The sequence below is a fragment of the Mastigoproctus giganteus genome, chromosome 10 (genome assembly GCF_048544385.1).
Source record: "Mastigoproctus giganteus isolate SK-2022 chromosome 10, ASM4854438v1, whole genome shotgun sequence".
NCBI classification, from domain to species: Eukaryota; Metazoa; Arthropoda; class Arachnida; order Uropygi; family Thelyphonidae; genus Mastigoproctus; species Mastigoproctus giganteus.
In genome coordinates this window covers 119,979,324-119,998,697 of record NC_143584.1, presented here as the reverse complement: position 1 = coordinate 119,998,697, position 19,374 = coordinate 119,979,324, and the positions used below count along the sequence as shown (strand labels likewise).

The 19,374-nt window shown below is 38.2% G+C and overlaps 1 protein-coding gene across 1 annotated transcript in view; it reads left to right on the top strand.

Annotated features, from left to right (window-relative positions):
* LOC150079255 (calmodulin-binding transcription activator 1-like) overlaps positions 1-19,374 on the top strand; it is a 927,385-nt gene that overhangs the window by 305,051 nt on the left and 602,960 nt on the right. Inside the window, exon 5 of the mRNA XM_090383006.1 lies at positions 14,929-15,064. Within this exon, the coding sequence (XP_090239132.1) occupies positions 14,929-15,064 (136 nt within the window). The remainder of the gene's footprint in view (positions 1-14,928; positions 15,065-19,374) is intronic.

Sequence of the window (19,374 nt, the reverse complement as noted above, 5' to 3'; positions counted from 1 at the left end):
TTATACCGGGATTCGAGCCCGTGACCACCAAATAACGAAGATGTCGAAAGGTCAGGGAATGACACCGCATATCCCTGGAGCAATATGGCCTTAGTTGCTAATGCTCCTAAAAACCAAATAACAACAACAACAGCGTTCCAGGTCCTGGCAGGCTTCCTTCCCCTGGACCTGGAGATTGTGTGCTGTGAGCTGCTACACCTACATTCGATAGGAAGAACCACAACTTATCTAGACTACACAACAGATCCACAGAAAAGCAAATCCTCAGAAAATAAGAAGTTAACGGAACATCTGCAATCTATCTGGCAAAATAGATGGAATCTTACCACAAAAGGGCAAGTCACCATAAAATTTATACCCGATGTCAGCAGGGTATATCCTATCTCCCCGTCCTGGTTTTCTCCTGGCTTGCACACCACCTTCCTTCTTACAGGACACGGCTCCTTCAGAGGGAAACTCCACTAGCTGGGAATCTCCGAGAACCCGAGCTGTAACAGCGGGCAGGAGGAACCTGGGAACACCTTATCCATGACTGTGACAACTATGAGACCTCAGATGTCAGCTAAACACACGCATCAACTCCTTGCTAAGGAACCGAGAAGAAATAATATTTCAAGAAGAAGATAATTACCCGGCTTTCACCGTCTTTGCCCACGAACTCTTTGAAAGACAAAGATCCCTGCCACATCATCACTGACCTATGAAAACACAGACGTGACTACCTGAAATGACTGCAAAACTCGGAACTAGTGACCACCTGAAGTAGATACAACTCATGAACGTAACGAACTGGACCTGACTTCTGGACTTGATGACCTCCACCGGACTAATGCAAAGACGAAGATTGCAACTTGGAGGCGCCTCCGTAGCCAGTTGGGCAGGAGCACCAATGCATAGCACACGCTTCTTGATTAGACCGGGGTTCGAGCCCATGACCACCAAATACGGAGGTTGTGAAAATGTCAGGGAATAACCACTGCATATCACCGGAGCAATATGGCCTTAGTTGCTAATGCTCCTAAAAAAAACCAGATAAGAAATAATAACGAATTGCAACTTGGACTCGGACCTCCACTGGACTAACACAAAGGTGAAGACTTTTTATTTAAGGAGGCCAAAATACTTAATGTTCAACTTAATTATACGCGACTATTAATTGCAGAAACCGTAGAAATTAAATTACACGAGAATTCTGTTAATGTTCGGCGGCCATATTTGATCTCCGATGCGTGGACCTTCACGCGCATCCGCAAAGACAAATAATCACTATTTAAGTTTCAGGTTCACCCCTATTCGGTAATTTTCATTCCTGTGATGACGACATACGGTCGAAAAGCGTTGGCAGCTTCAGGAAGGAAAATCGTTTTGAATATTTTCGTTAGATTCTTTTTCATTTTTAATTGCGTTAAATTGATTTGAATTGTATTAAATTGGTTTTTAATTATTTATTTTTTACTCTAATTGTAAGTTTTCGATTTTTTCGATGTTTTAATTTCTGGAGAATATCATACGGAAGTGTTCTACATACTATATTGAGGTAAAGTCCTCTTATTATTTTACAAATATTAATATCAGCGTGGAACGTATTGAGTATTACAGCTCTGATTCATACTATCTAATATACAAAATACATATGAAGTATAATTTTATATACTGAAACCTGGCATAATCTACAAATTTAAGGCGAACTATTTAAAGAAAACATTAGCCCAGATGATTTAGCGAAAGAAGGTTTTGGATCAATGATTGGTAATAACATTCGTGATGTAGTTTAGCCAAGAATTTTGGCGAAATGATACATTCATCATTGAATTTAGTGTGGCGGAAAATATGGCCGGAAGTTATGTTTGGTATCCAAGGCTTTGGTGAACAAACAGCTGAATAATGGACATTTTTAAACCTTCACAAGGTGCGGGTTTCAGTGAGGTTGAGGAAGGAGATGTGGTGGAATTATTAAATTTGCATAGTGAAGCTCAATCAAATAAAGACTTACTTGAATTGAAGAGGGGTGAAAGCACCGTCGGAAGATGAGGAAGAAAGACTCTGAAAGATAGATCTCTCGTCAGATTACAACAAAGAAACTGGAACGAGTTTTGCGTTAATTGATGAGGCGCACTCAATTATTGAAGTGATAGATCCTGTAGTAAACCGGAATTCGCGTGTTTACAGGGAATTGGATGATCAATCGATCGAATGTTATAGGGAAAAGCAGGTCTGCCACTGTGCAAAGTACATTGGATATATATTTTTTAGAAAAATTTCATTATTGGCACCAAGCACAAGCATGAACACATGCAGTAATGCTTCATCTAGCGAAACGATAAGGAAGGCCGCCTTCACCATAGATTGCATGCAGTAATTTTTTTCTTTTGAAATGAATTTTTTAACGATTTAAACGTTTTCATGCATAACGCCATAAAAATTTTTATGGCGTTATGCATGAAAACGTTTAAGTCAAAAGCTGATCTTATCATTATTATGTGTATTCTTATTGATGAGTTTTCCTGTAGCGTGACGATTTTCTCTAACGTATTCCTCTCCTGAACGAGGGATCTATATTCAAATATTGAATGAAAATTTATTCAGTTGGAGATTATAACCTTAAGGTGCTAGCGGTGTTTACATTAGTTTTAAGTCAGTAATTACAATAATGATTATAAAACTCAAGAGATTAATAATAATAAAATAGGAGATTTATGAAGTTATGGGAATATATAAAATAAAAATAAATGTATAACAATAAGAGTAAATTAAATCAAATCAATTTTACAGAAATGGATCAGTGCGATTAGTAGGGAAAAGTCTGAGGTCTTTCGCGATTAGTAAGATAAGTAGGTCTTTTGCTATAGGATTGTGACATGGCGCATTATGATCAGAGTTGTTTTTGCGCCATAAAAATTCAAACAAACAAAGCTATAGGACTAGTAGGTCTTTTAAAATTAGTAGGATTTTTTTGTATAGGATTGTATGTATATATGTCAAAGGTGGCACCCAGACTAATGTCCATCTCCACCTGTATATTCTGTATCCAAAAAAAAAAAGAAGAAAAAAAAAGGCCTCTTCTCCACCAGGGAGCAGGCACTATCTGAGTGCCTCATACCTGGTGCCCATCATACCTGGTGGAAATGAAGCCGGGCCTGGGTCTATTGCTCTGTCAGTGCAATTTGCACTGAAAATCCCGCACCCACCAGAGGTAATGCAATACCGGTTGGTGCCAGCAATCCCGCTCCCAGGCTGCTCAAACCTGGAAGCCAGCAAAAATGGAAAAATAAAAATAAATAAATAAATAAAATTAAAAAATATATAATAAATAAATTTTTAAAATAAAAAATAAAATGAAATAAATTAAAAATTAAATAAAAAATAAAAATAAAAATAAATAAATAAATAAATAATTTAAAAAATAAAATAAAATAAAATAATAATAAAAAGTTATAAAAATAAAATAATACAATAAATAAGTAAATAAATAACACAAAAATTAATAAATTAAAAATAATAATAATAAAATAAATTAAATTTAAAAAAATTCCAGCACTCAGTATCAGTCAAACATAACTAACACGGACGGCTAAAAAAAAGTAAACAAAAAAAAAACCACATCTAAACTGTATCTATTAAAACAGCCAACTGTTTTCTTTTTTGAAAGACTAATCTACAATATTCTTGAAAGCTTAAATAATATTCCTTGGATTGAACATTCAAATTGAATTAAATTTCCAAACCTTTATCAAAATTAGAAAATTAGTAGGAAAAAGTCTTAACTCCACCGTAAAAAGTGACCATTGGCAAATCCCAGGTATCAAATAACTGTATAGCACATGGTGAATTGGCTTTTCAGCCGCCGACGTGGAGTTTCTGGCTTGTACAGCTAAATAAAATCAGACTAGTTTCTGGAATCTTTTGTGCTATGTCAGAATTGAACCACGGAGAAGGTTTCAGCCAGGATTTGTTTTTTGTATTTCTTTTCAAAACATATTTTACTTATGTCTATTTCAAGAATGTTGCAGAAATTGATGGTTTTGGAGCATGTATGAAATACACTGAGTGGACAGAAATCATGGGATACCTGCCTAGTAATGGGTAGGCCCATCTTACGCCCGGATAAAGGCAGTCACACGGCGAGGCATTGAGTCCACTAGTTTACGAAAGCGTTTTCACAGGTATTTCCATCCATACTTGCTGCACCGCTGTCCATAATTCCGTCGCATTCCTGGTGGGTGGGGAATCCAAAGCTCGAAAGGACCTTTCCACAGCATCCCAAAGATGCTCCACAGGGTTCATGTCAGGTGAATGGGGAGTCCATTCCATGATTGTAGGCCCCGACTGCCAAGCGATAGTTTCCAAGCGATTTTTCCTAAGTGATATAGAGATCTTTCTAAGTATTTAGTTCTGTTTTTTTTTTTTTTTTTTTTTTCAGTGATTTTCTCATCCTTAGTTCTTTGTAAGTGGTTCTGTACTTAACAGACCTTGAGTAAGAACTCAGAAAGGAAAGTCACCTTTCTTTTCCTAGTATATTTATTAATTTTTACACTAAAAAACTAATTTTTCCAGCCGCTTGGTCACTAGGTGGCACCGCTCCTGCCTCCCCGTGGCGGGGCAGGAAATCTGGGAGGAAAAGCTCTCACTCCCAGGGCTAAAAGGAGTAACAATGGACTGCAATTCATGTTCACCACAACCAACTGGCTCTCAACATATTGAGACCCGCAGAATGGAAGACGATCTCCGTCTTCCGAAAAGAATGAAAAAGGACTCTAACAAATCAGAACAACCAGCTTTTCTGATATTGCATTGGCTATTGACTCAGCCGGTAAGCAAACTCTCTCCCTTTGTCATCCAGAGATGTCTCGAAAATGCAGCAGGCACACCAAAAATGGTGAAAAGGCTCCAGTCAGGAGATCTTTTAATTGAGACCATGCAAGCACAGCATTCTGAATTATTATTAAAAATGTCCTCTATAAGTGGAATCCCAATAAAAGTCACACACATAACACACTGAACTCCTCAAAAGGAGTGATAAGTGAATGAGGGATTTATTGAATGTCACCGAAGAGGAGATAGTCATGGAATTACTAGAATAGAAAGTAACTCAAGCAAGACGAATTATGGTACGGAAGGACGATAAGCTTGTCCCAACACGTAATATTATATTGACCTTTAGTACACCACATTTGCCGACCTCAGTTAAAGCAAGCTACCTGCACTGCCATATCCTGCCATGCATTCCAAACCCTTTAAGATGTTTCAAGTGCTAAACGTTTGGTCACTCCCAGACAACATGCAGAGGTGAAACCACTTGTCCTAACTGTGGGTCAAAAAATCATTCACAAACAAATTGTACTGCAAAGGATCCGAAATGTCCAAATTGCAAGAGCGACCATCCAGCATATTCAAAATCATGCGACCTCTGGAAAATTGAAAAAATAATACAAAAGTATATGATCGAGAATAAGGTCACATATCAAGAAGCAAGAAAGCAAATAAAACCAACAATCCCGATACGCTTCCGCTACACTAAAGTTCCACACTGTTTCAACCCAAACTGAGGTATCAATTCCGCCCAATACAACCATTGCGGAATGGGTACGATTTATACTATCAACACATCAACCCACAAAATCTGTTCTGGTTGATGAAATAAGTAATGTTCCTATCTCAGTTCCGCCTAAAATGCCATCATGTGATAAAATGTCCAATAATTCACGAAGGCAACAAGACACTGAATTGCAAAAGCCAAACTCAAATAGACTGGACTCAGCAAATATAGCTACACACGATGAAACAGTTCTTGATCTTCATGCAGATAATATGGAGACTGGATTTTCACCTGATCAAACTGATGACGTAGAAGAGAGTACAGATTCCTCAAGTCCCAATTTTTCTAGAAAAGATAAAACTAAATATGACAGTCAAAAGCAAATCACTCACACGAAACAGACAGACTCGCCTTCCCTCCTCAAACCCAGATAAAGCAGAACATTGTACATTGGAATTGTAGAGGATTACGCAGCAATACCGATGGCATCTATGATTTAATCTCCCGATATGGTCCTGTAGCCATTTGCATACAAGAGAATAATCTAACTCCACAAGTAACTCCATCAATCAAGTTTTACATTTTACAGAAAAGATAGAAACTGTTCATTATCCACACGTGGAGGCGTCGCGATTCTAGTTGACTGTAAAATACCTTCTAGAAACATTTCGCTTCAAACCCACTTAAAAGCTGTTGCTGTACGTGTATCAGTTGAGCAAATTCTAACTCTAGTATTTCTGTACCTTCCACCTAACAAGGTGTGCACGTTCAAAGAACTAGAAGATCTGATAACACAAATACCACCACCTTTTTGTATCATTGGTGACTTCAATGCGCATCATCTATTGTGGGGATCAGACCACATGGACAGTAGAGGACACTTGATAGAGACGATACTAGACCAGCTTAATCTAATATTATTGAACAGTGGTGAAAATACTTATACTCACCTTCCCACTGGATCAATATCAGAGTTGATTTAACTCTCTGTTCCCCCATATTGTATCCCAGTATAGAATGGACAGTTTTAAACGACCCGCACAACAGTGATCACTTTCCCATCATATGTAGAATCAACGTTACACACCCCATGCCCTGATCATCGGGTAAAATTCCTCAGAGCAGATTGGGAAAAGTTTACACGCCTTTCTTTTGATAGCCAGTTGATCAGCCTACAACCCATTGATGATGTTACAGAGCATATTACTAGGCAAATACTGACCATAACCTCAGAAGCAATACCTCAAGCCTCCACATGTAAACACAAAATCCTTAAACACTGGTGGAATGAAGCTTGTACCAGTGCCAAAAAGGAAAAAAAAATAAAGTTTGGAACCTGTTCCGGAAGTTCCCAACTACCAACAACCTAATTCAATATAAAAGGCTCAAGTCAAAAGTTAGAAAAATTAGAAAAAGGCCAAAAAGGAATCATGGATACAGTTTGCCTCCACTATTACAAAGGATACTAGCAGTCGTATCATCTGGAAAAAGATTCGCCAATTAAATAGGAAATATCCACCTCTTCCTTCTCTTATCTTAATCAAAAATGGACAGGAAATATCTTCTTCTGAAGAAATAGCTAACGCCCTTGCAGAGACTTTCTACCAAACATCTGGCGACTCCTTTCTTAAAATCAAAGCTTCGGCTGAAAGGCACAAAATAAAATTCCATACTACCCAATATATTGCTTATAATCAACTGTTTAACCTATTTGAACTGCAGACAGCATTAAATAGATTATCAAACAGTGCAGCTGGACCTGATGGAATTTATTATGTAATGTTGAAAATATAAACAGTACGGCCTTGAATTTGCTATAATCGAATTTTTCTTGAAGATACATATCCATCTTCCTGGCATCACTCCATTATTTTAGCCTTTCCTCAACCAGGAAAAGATCACTCACTTCCAGAAAATTACCGACCCATTTCTCTAACCAGCTGCTTAAGTAAAATCCTAGGAAGAATGATACACAGACGGCTTACCTGGGTTCTTGAAACTAAAGCACTGATGAACAACAATCAGTTTGGATTCCGACAAAACAGAACCACTTTGGATCTAACGGTGAAAGCCGAGACTAACATCCGTAATGCTTACGTCAAAAATGAACATCTTGTAATGGTAAGTCTCGTTATAGAAAAGGCTTTCGACACTACCTGGAGGTATGGCATATTGAGAGAACTTCATTCCATAGGATTGCGAGGGCACTTATCAGAATTTATTAGAAATTTACTTTAACATAGAACCTTTCAGGTCCGCTATCAATCTGTACTTTTTCGGTCCTACATTCAAGAAAAAGGCGTCTCACAAGGATCAATACTGAGCTCTATCCTTTTTTCACTTAGACTGAACGCCATAACATACAACATCCCCAATACTATAGAACTAAATCAATACTATAGAACTATATGTGTATGCTGACGATCTTACTATGTCTTGCCGTTCACAAAATATTCATACCATTGAAAGACAGCTGCAACTTTCCATAAATAAGCAGAATGGATATCGTTTATCAGAACGAAAAACAATTGCATTTCACTTCTGCAAAAAAACACCCAGAACCGGAACTCAGATTAAAAAACCATTTGATCCCTCTCACCAGTAATCTTCGTTTCCTAGGTTTAATATTGGACACCCAAACTTAACTTTGTTTCACATATCACATACCTCCGAACTGTTTGTCTAAAGAAACTTAATATACTTACGTCCATTTCTGCTATGACATGGTGAGCTGATAGATACACTGTTACATTTGTATCGTGCTATTATCAGGTCTCGTTTAGACTATGGTGCTATTGTATATGATTCAGCTAGGAAAAGCATTAATCAGACTTAATACCATCCATCACAGTGCCCTTCGTACTGCTCTGGGCGCTTTTAGAACACCCCCTGTTCAGAGTCTGTATGTAGAGACACACGAACCTCCACTTCACCTTAGGAGGAAAATGCTGCTTCTAAATTATGCAGCTAAAATTCAAAGCCTTCCAGTCCATCCTGTTCTACCGTTGCTTTACAATCCTGAATGGACAGCATTCTATAACAGTAAACCTACTGAAAATAGACTAACTGGCATTAGACTAAAAGATTTGCTTCACTCCTGGAATATTGATTTTGATAACATACTTCAAGAGAGCGATGTACACGATCCACCCTGGTCTGTAAATCTCTCTCACTGTGATACCCACTTTCAGCAGTGGGGAAAGAAATCCCTAGCAGATGAAAATATCAAACAACTACATAAAGAACATGCCTTCAACAATATACAAAAATTTGTACAAAGCTGCCAAAATATATACAGATGGCTCAAAAACAGGTTCTGCCGTTGGTGCCGCAGCTGTCTTTCCTTGTTTTGGAGCCTCCATATATCACTACCGGTTGAATGTAGTAGTTATACTGCAGAATTATATGCAATCAAACTTACAAAGCCTTACAGAATATTAACGCTTTCCACAATGCTAGCAGTGTAATATACACTGATTCATTGAGTACAGCGCCTGCTTTGGGCAATCAATTTTCACTTTCAGAACCAATCAAAAAACAAATCATTTGCTGTTTAAACCATCTACGAAGTAAGAATCATTCAGTGAAATTCTGCTGGATCCAGGTCATTCTGGTATCTTAGGCAATGAGAGAGCATATCAGGCAGCAAAAAAACCAAACAGTACAACACCAGCAAATTACCATGTACCCACATGGTAATTTGCTGGTGCAGATAATCTCTATAACCATATAGAGATTATTTGAAGCATATAAAAAAAGTCTATACATTTCAGTGGACAGAAATGTGGAAGTCACAAAGTAATAACAAATTGCTCCAAATCAAAGAAGACCCAGCATTATGGATTTCCAGCTTCAGACAAAATAGACAGGAAGAAGTTGTACTAACATGACTAAGGATAGGACATATGCACCTAACCCATATGTTTCTACTCATGGGGGGATGATCCACCTCGAAGTGCGCATTGTACACTACCACTTATAGTCAAGCATATACTTTTAGATTGTCCTCACTATTCCCATTTCATAAGAAGTACTTTCCACTCTCAATCACAACTGCAAGAACCATTATCACTTACCCAAATAGTGCTAACCTAGCTAAACTCTATATCTTTCTGAAGCAAATACATATATACGAATTCCTCTGATGCCAAAATGGAACACATTATATTACTTTAGGATAATAGTATAGGACCTGGCACATTTTGGCCTCAGCTGCCCTTGTGTCCTTAAACACCAATACTAATACTATGATGGTAAAATCTGCGGAATGCTCTTTGAACCATATTCTAGTCACCACTGGTCTGTGGGGAGGCGCATTGTCCTGCTGGAAGAGTCCATTGCCCTATGGGTGCAGGATGACCATGAAGGGATGCAGATGGTCTGCAATGATGGACACGTAACCTGGACCGTTCAGAGATACGTCTACACGTACCAGAGGTCCCAACGTGTGCCAGTTGACATGACGGGTGCATAGCTTTGTGCGGTGTCCGCCAGATACGCACCCTACCGTCCCGTCGAAATAATTGGAAACAGGACTCATCGGATCAGGAGATCTGTCTCCAATCATCCAAGGTTCAGTGCCGAAGTTCTTTCGCCCAGTTGAGGCGTAGAGTCCTGTGTGTCGCGTGTTAGCAATGGCACTCCGGAGGGTGGGTGGGCTCCCATAACCTATTATGGGTAATGGTCGACTGGTGGTCTTGGTGGAGACCTCTATCGTTGAAGTCGGCGGTGATTTGTGCTACTATCGCTCTCCGGTTGGCTGAAACAATGCAAGATAGTCGTCGACGACCACGTTCATCCACCACCATTGTTCGCCCACAGCGTTGTCCACGATGAAATGTTATTCCGGAAATGGCGTATTCTCGAAACACTCTTGATACTGTCGAACGGGGATAGTCTAATTTCTGTACTAACTCCGCGATAGAGTGACCCATGCGTCGAACAACCACTATCATCCCTCTTTCAAAGTCAGTAAACACATAACGTTTTCCGTACTGACATCGAATTACCGTTGACGTGAATGCAGTGTACCTATACAGTGGCGGAAAAACAAACTGCAGCACTTGTGAATTTTGTAAATAATGTGTTTTCCGCTGCATTGTTCGTTGCAGAAATGTTCGAAATGCATTTGTTGGATGGGATATATATCTCTGTGAATGAAATCCAATAAAAAGACTATTTGATATACCTAAATGCCATAAATATCTTCCCAAAGAGTAAAATGCGTAATTATTGGAAATATGAGAAATTATGCAAATTGCAATCATGACACCTAAACATACACTTTATTGCATCTACGTGTACAAACTGAAAAGACAAGTTAACTTTTTAGTATTATGTACTGTAAATCAGCCAAATAAGTCCTCAATATTTTGTTGTTCCTGAAATTACAGCATTGCAACGATCTGGCATAGAATTAATCAACTTCTGGATATACGGTTGTCCAATTTCGTGGTACCACACCCTTACAATGCTTTCCTGCAGCTGAATCTTACTTGTTTTCAGAATGTCTTCAAAAATTGAAGCAATTTTTGAAGACATTCTCTACCAGCAATTTTCAATAGGGTTAAAACCTCCATTGTTGTCGGGCCAGTCCAACACTGGACTGGCCCGACAACATTTCTGTAATGCCAGCATTTCTGAGGTATTATTGCACTTTAAGGGAGAAAAACGACCGAAAATATTTGTGTAAGTATGTTTTAAGCCTTGTGAGACAAGAAGACAAACTCATCATTAAATCTAAATAGCATTAAACTTATCAATTTTGCTGTGTGGCAGAGTGCTGAGTCCTGTTAAAAAATGCAATTTTGGACGTCTGTGTGGTGATCCGTAATAACGGGTTTCAGGCACTTCTCCAAGATAGCAGTGTAGGTTTCTGCATTCACCGTTCCGTTAATAAACTTAATTCGCCCAACCCCTTTGCTTGTTATGCATCCACCCCAAAACCATCTGACCGGCGGGGAACTTTACAGTCGGTGTTATGCAGTCAGGATTATATGTCTCCGATTTTCGTTTACTGACATATCGCTTCCCATCCGAGCCATGCAGGTTGAATTTCGATTCGTCAGAAAATATGACGGTGTCCCATTGCTCTTTTGTCCATGAAACATGCGTTTTAGCTCAAACAAGTCGCTTCTTCCTCATTTGTTGGGTCAACAAAGGCTTCTTCTTGTGCTGATAGGCATGCAGACCACATTCCGAAAGCCGGCTTTGGATAGTTAGTGCACTTCTTTCAACACCAGAGGCCATCTCAAAGTCCAGTTTTAGATTCTGGAGCACTCTCATGGCGATTAAAGGCATAGCCGTTTCAAATATCGATCTTGGCTAATGTGCTGAAATTAAAGCGGGAAACCGGTTATGTGAAAAGAAGACCTAAATCAGGCCATAAGAGAGTGACTATAATGGCCTGATTTAGGTCTTCTTTTCACATAACCGGTTTCCCGCTTTAATTTCAGCACTTGGGATACTGTTTACTGGTGGCAACCTATTTTATCAGCGATAGCATGTGCAGAAATCCATTCCTGGGACAGAGCAACAGCTGCACTTTTTTTTCTTGGTGTCAAATGTACATAGGGAGCCATGCTTACACCTCCGCAAAACAGGATACTAATGTGCGTGTATACCCTTCCCATCCCGTATTTATAAAAACGGTTGATGCAATACCTTTCAATTACTGTCTGATGCAATAGAAGCGTTATCCGACGCAATCCTTTGCTTTGCGGCAAAAAAAAAATGACTGTAATCAAACAATATCTGGTACGTTTCACTAAAAATGTTACCTTTTTAAGGTGATGCAGTTTTTTGTCCACCACTGTATACCTGCCAAGCGGTAGGTTCGTCAACTAGCGAGAGTGGTGACAGCGTCGCGTTGCCCAGGAACCAGGTATCCCATGAATTCTGTCCTTTCAGTGTACGTGTTAGGCTTTGAAGTCCATTTCTGTAGGTCGTAAAGTTGTAATTTTGGTCTCTTCTCTTCCCGCTGCATAGAAAATTGTCTATGTGTGTCTGGGGTATCAAAAGTGTGTGTCAACAGCTGACTAAGGGTTATAGTATTCTGTGTAACGATCCCCGGTGTGTGAGTTTCAGTTTTCCGAATAGTACCGCCTTGGAGATTGTGAAGGGATTCCTTGTGGTCCAGTTCAACCATCGCAAGTACCAGTATTCTACTCCAAGGTGGTGTTTCACTAATGAGTATTACATCAAAGGCGGCTGGCCATACTAATACAGATTAAGAAATGAAACTATATAAATTCTAGATATCTTATTGAGAAATAATGTATTTACTGAAAGTATTCATAAACAATATATGGCTTATATCTTTAATAAATGAAAACACATCAACTTTATAAAGTCTGTTTATCTGATAGTCAAAATAAAATGATTGCTACAGTATTTAAAAATAATGAGGTTGTTGGATTAAGAATTACTACAACTAAAACTATTTCCGCTTTGCATGTAACAAAGACTCAGATTAATGCACCGTAAAAACCGATGAACCAACTCAGATGTACTAAGGGAAAATCATCTATAGATAGTACAATATTATCATTTTAAGTAAAACTCAGCTACAACAAACAAATTATTATCACGACTTTTACCTGCTAATGGTACCTTAACTTAAGAAATACTCAGATAAAACAGATTGATGGTGGCCTTTTTCATTTAGTATATCTACTCTTATCTTCTTTGGCTAAATGTACTTTAAAGGTACTAAAACTCAACAACAAAAAACTGGTGGTATTGTTCAATTATTATTACCAATTTTATCTAATCTAGCAAAATGTATTTTAACTTAAAATCTGCTAAAATAGATGAATGAATTATCATGATCAGCAACAAACAGCTGTTGTTTTTTTGTTTGTTTTTTCAAATTTTAATTATTTGTTATATCTAAAGGCTTTCGGAAGTGGTAAGCTTATTAAAATACTAAATATGCCAAATATGTATATGGATAAGCTAAATATGTATATGGATAATATAGATGATTTATATATGATGTTTACAGTACCGGGCATTGCTATAATTAAGATACAACGTATGTAGAGCACTTTGATTCATTTGTTTTTGCATCACCAGAAGTTGAAAAATATTTACAATCTACAAATAAAAAATAGTGTGTAACTCAAGCCAATCAGATAAAATTCATTCAATTTTATGTGGCTATTGTCTGGAAAATAAATTAGTTTCTTCTTTTTAATTTTTACATTTCTTGCAGATTTTTACTAACGTTTGTAAGATTATTTTTTTTAAACAAATTCATTTTAAATTGTTTTTATTTTTACACATTAATGTAAGTGAAATAAATAGCTCACTTAAATTACGTGCAAAAATGAATATGTAATAATTTTTCCTTTTTTTGATTATTGATATTTAAAATTTGTTAAAAAATATATTTCTTAATATATTTTTTAACTGCAAAATCCTTTATTGATTAAATTTCTTTGTTGAAAATTTAAAAAAAATGGAAATAATAATTCGTTTTTGATTCTAAAGAAATCTTTTGTTTAACAAAATATCAGTTTCATTGTATACTATTAAATTCATTTCATGATATAGCAATACTGTATGTACTGAAGAAATGCTAGAAGATTCAATTACTTTACCTCCTTATGATTTAATAGAATTATAGACGAAATTTTCCTTTTCAATAAAAAAAAAATTATGGCTTTATCTGAAATTAAATTTTATCTCATTATAAAGAATTGAGGAGTAGATGATTCTATTTTAAATAATAATTTTATTAAATAATAATTTTATATATATATATATATATATATATATATATATATATATATATATATGTGTATTTTTTTAATCTCCTTAAACGAACATAATGTGCAAAACCAGGCTGTGGTACTAAATATTTAATTTAAATGGGATTTAAAAGTGAGGTAGTGCAATTTTCCTGTGTGAAAACCTTTTTTTTTTCCCCTCTAATCATGAAATTTAATAGATGTATTGTGCACCATAAGGTGTTTTATAAAAAAAATGGGGGTGGGGATTTGATGGTCCTTTGAGCTAAAATCTACATTATTTTGCTAAAAATATAAAAACAAAAATTGTATATAATTTGAAATGTACTTTTTAGTAATTTAACGGAATTGGACATTTTTTATGTGAATATGAATTTTTTCTGAGCAACAATATTAGTATGGAATACTTTTCATCGTTGTTTGTAATTGTACAAATTTCCAACTTTTCTAGGAATAAATAACACTCGCCATACCTAATACAAAAGTAGCATCGGTTTATGGTTCATTGACTGTTCATGATCTATCTGTAATAATGCCATCTTAGTTTTAGATAGAAAATATCGTATCTTATTCACTGAATAACGATCGGTGGTTTAGTGTGAAAACGTTATTTTTTTTTTTTTGTTTCTTTATTTCTAGCCCAAAGAGCGGTTCCATGTTACTATATAGCAGAAAGCGGGTTCGATATCGCAGAGATGGTTACTGTTGGAAAAAGCGTAAAGATGGCAAGACTACACGAGAGGATCACATGAAGCTAAAGGTTCAAGGAACGGAGGTGAGTGTTCGTATTATGGCAGCCTAAAACTTTTTGTGCGCTGTGTATCTGAAGTATGTGCTTTGTCAATTATTAGTTTATCTTAACAGCATTTCATTGTAGCATTGCAGCATTTCATTGTCTTCTTCATTCCGGAGACAGGTGCAATGTCCGTCCTCCATCGGTCTGCATGTAATAACTTGACTCTCAATGGATGGATTTTCATGAAATTTTGCATTTGACTCTTCTACAAAAATTTTCGCCATCCGAAATTGTAGTTTAAATCGTAGCATAAATAGAAAAAGCACACCCAGAACTTTTCTTCATGGCCGACAACAGGTAGAGGTAAATCGAAATTTATTAAACAGTTTGTTGCAGAGAATTCATAATACTTTAATAAACGTACTTCTTGCATCCTCTTCTGAACTGTACGAACGTTTAGTTTTTTTTGTCTGACGCTACATATGCTTGCTTTCTTACATCACATGCCTCTACTACTACTAACATGCCTGACGTAGCCGAGTGGTCAGGTGCGCGAGTGCAGTAGAACACACTCTTGAACGGACTGGGGTTCAAGCCCGTGACTGTTAAATGCGATTAACGTTTTGTAGTGATTCATTTATTGTAAACTCCACTGACTTGCTAGTATAAACAAGAACATTTAATAATAGTATATAACATGTATAATCATTATATTGTATATATTATTATCTCTTTATTCGAAAAGCAGAGAGATCTGGGTGTGATCTTTGACCGAAAACTAAAATTTCATCTTCATACAGAAGAGCTCCGTGCCAAATTGAATAGGAAACGGTGGATTGCCAATCAGCACTTGTTACATATTCAGAACAGAAATCTAATAAAAATGTATATCAGGACAATGATTTTCGAAGCATATTGTATGAAAAAGAGTTGTAGGGCTCAGCTGCAAACACAACATTTAAACTATTAAACGCCGCTGAATACTGGCTCCTGAAGTGGGCGACCTGGAAGTGTCGTCTTCCACCACAGCAGCACACAACACCGATGGCCAAAGCACTGCATTTAACTAGACTTTCAGCTTTAATCCATGATAGAAGACTAATCTGCATCATCAAAATGATCGCTGGGAAAATCTCAGCGCCCAACATTTGGGACAGCGTGTGTTGGCGGACCCCCAACCAGCTCTCCGCTCCACTCCCAAGCTTATTGCTCTCTCTTCGAGGCAACATCTTAAAGATAGTTTCCTCCCTTATCAGAAGCTCCATCTAGTTCAACTTCTGGATGCCGACATGTGTAAAATCTTAGAGGACAAGAAGTATAGACGGCTCATTTTAGATCCGTACGTTGTTTCCACAGCCATCAACTGATCTGAGATCGTTCCGGTTCAACAACAGTCTCACAGAAAACCCCAACTGAAGAAAACTGTAATTTGCTATTCTAATTTATTTTATTATTATTATTGTTGCTCTTATATTATTTCTCCCTGATTGGGGGATTCCACTCCGTGACGGGTACTGCTACCAAGTATACAGGGTGGTTGAAATGTCTAGTGTTACTGTTGGTCGAGGAAATCTCTGACTATCCTACAGGTGTTCAGGATTGCGACTTTCTGGAGTTCCTTGTAGGTGTTCTCTGGGAGACCTATTGCCGCTAGGCTGCTATGTAGAGTCTTTGGTACCATACTGGTGGTTGACACGATGATCGGGATGGTCGATACTTCTTGCATATGCCACAGCTCATGTCTCAGGTTCGTGTACTTCCTAATTTTTTCCTCATGGGTTTTCTGGACATTGCTAGTGTTGGGCACCGCTATGTCAATCAGGTAGGTAGCCTTTATCATCTTGTCCACAAGGGTTATGTTCGGTCTGTTGTGCGGGGTGGTCTTATCCGTTATTATGGCGCCGTCCCAGTACAGCTTGTGGGTTCGGGTCTCTAGTACTGCCTGGGGTTCGTACTTGTAGTATGGTACACTTTCTTTGGTCAGCTGGTATTTCCTCGCTAGCTTCTGATGTATTATCCTGGCTACCTGGTCTTGTCTATGAGTGTACTCAGTCTGGGTGATCACCTTGCACCGCGCGGCGATGTATTCGATCGTTTCTGAGGCCTGGTGGCATCGTCGACATGTGTCATCTGACATTCCGGGCTCCTTTGCATGTATTTTCTATAAATTCTGGTGTTGATTACCTGGTCTTGGGTGGCTAGCATGAATCCTTCAGTCTCAGGGAAGAGCGTTCCCCCTTGTGAGCCATGCATTGGAAGCAATGTTATCGATGTGATCTTGATGGAGGTAATTGTAGTGTCTGCCTTGGAGTGTCTTCTTTGCCCATCTTTCTAACTTCGTTTCTTGTACCGTCTGGGCGGGAGGGGGTTCCTCGCTTAGGTTGAGTGGGATATATCAATTATCTATCTTCCTTATGGCCAGGTGGAGTAGTGCTGTGTTGTTCTCGAAGTAATCCTTCAGGTGAACTATCGCTGTTTTCTGTTGCCCTATCAGGCCCCTTCCTCCTTCTTTCCGAGCTATTGTTAGCCTCTCCACTGCTGACTTCGGGTGATGTTGGCGGCTCTTGGTCATCACTGTCCTTGTCTTTCGCATGATATCTTCTTGCTTGGTGTTAGTCTAATCTATGACCCGAAAGGTGTATGTTAGTACTGGAGCTGCATAGGTGTTTATTGCTTTAACTGTGTTCCCTCCGTTCAGTTTTGCTTTCAGCAGGCTTCTGAGTCTCTGATGATATTTTTCGGTCAGGCACTTTTTGATTTCCTTGTGTTCCAACTGTTCAGCCTGCATCATCCCTAGGTATTTTTAGGTCTCTCCTTCTGTCATAGCTTCGATCTCTTTACCAGTCAGCAGCTGGTAGTTTCGGCCAACTAATTTACCCTGGCGCAGTGTGTGGGTCTTGCATTTTTCTAGACCAAATTCCATCCTGATGTCCTTGCTGAATTCTTCGGTGATCCGGAGTAGTTGCTGGAGTTGCTTCTCGGTTGCCGCGTAGAGCTTGATGTCATCCATGTACATCAGGTGGGTGAGGGTGTACAGGTTCTTTCTTCCTTCTCCGAGGTTATATCCATATTTGCTGCCGTTAAGCAAGGTGGATAGCGGGTTGAGTGCTAGACAGAACCATAGTGGGCTCAGAGCATCTCCCTGAAAGATTTCTCTTCTAATGGGGATTGTCCTGGTTGTGATGTTCTCGACCTTAATGGTGGTACTCCATTTTGTCATTGTTGCTTCTAGGAAGTTAGTCCGTATCGGATTGACCTTGTAGATCTTCAGGGTCTCTATTAGCCAGCTATGAGGTACGGAGTCGAAGGCCTTGCGGTAATCGATGTAGGCCTTGTATAGGTTGCGGTGCTTCTTGAAGGCTTGCTCCATAACTGCGGTATCTATGGTTAATTGCTCCTTGCATCGTTTGCTCCTCCGCTTGCATCCTTTCTGCTGTTCGGCCATTATGTTCTGACTCTCTAATTGGTCTGATATCTTCTTAGTTATGCAGCTGGTCAGGATCTTGTACATCGTAGGGAAGCATCTGATTGGCCTGTATTTCGCCGGGTTTCTTGTGTCTTCATCTTTAGGCTTCAGATATGTGACTCCTTCAGTGAGAAACTTCGGGATTGTCTCCGGTTGCCTTATCATTCGAGTGATCTGCTCTGCTAGGTGCTTGTGTGTGCAGTGAGCTTGTTGTACCAGTAGTTGTGGATGTTATCAATTTCCAAGATTCGCCAGTTGTGGGTGTTCCTGATCGGCTGTTTTACTTCTTCTCGAATCTCCCACTGTCTCATCTCTTGTATGTCCTTCGTTTTCTTCCGTTCTACTTCTATCCAGGGTGCTTTGCTGTTATGTCTTACTTCACTACTCCAGATATTTCCCCAGAACTCTTCGATCGTCTTCTTCTCGGGTGTTCCGTTTCCTGCTTTCTCATCTTTAATAATAATTACTAATAATTCATTCATAATATCTAATTATTATCTAATAAATAATCTAATAATAATTATTATTATTATTAACAACAACTTAATATAATCTGCTTGATGTTAACACATAATTGTGTTAACTTTACTCGTATTTAAGCTTTGTACTTACCCTGTATTATATTCAAAGGTATTGAATATATTTAAAGGCCGTTCAAAGATATTGTGAACAGGTGATCTTGAGGTAAAAGATGAAAGCGTTTGGTTGTGTGGGAAAAATATTCTGTTTTTCCCACCAAAGGAAGAAGAGTGAGTTTAAAGAATAACACCGTGATTGGGTTAGGTTTAAATTAGATAGGGGGAGAAACGTAAATGCGTGCAAACCCCAGAAGGGTTTGCACGCATTTACGTTTCTTGTATATAAAAGCTTGTATATAAAAAAG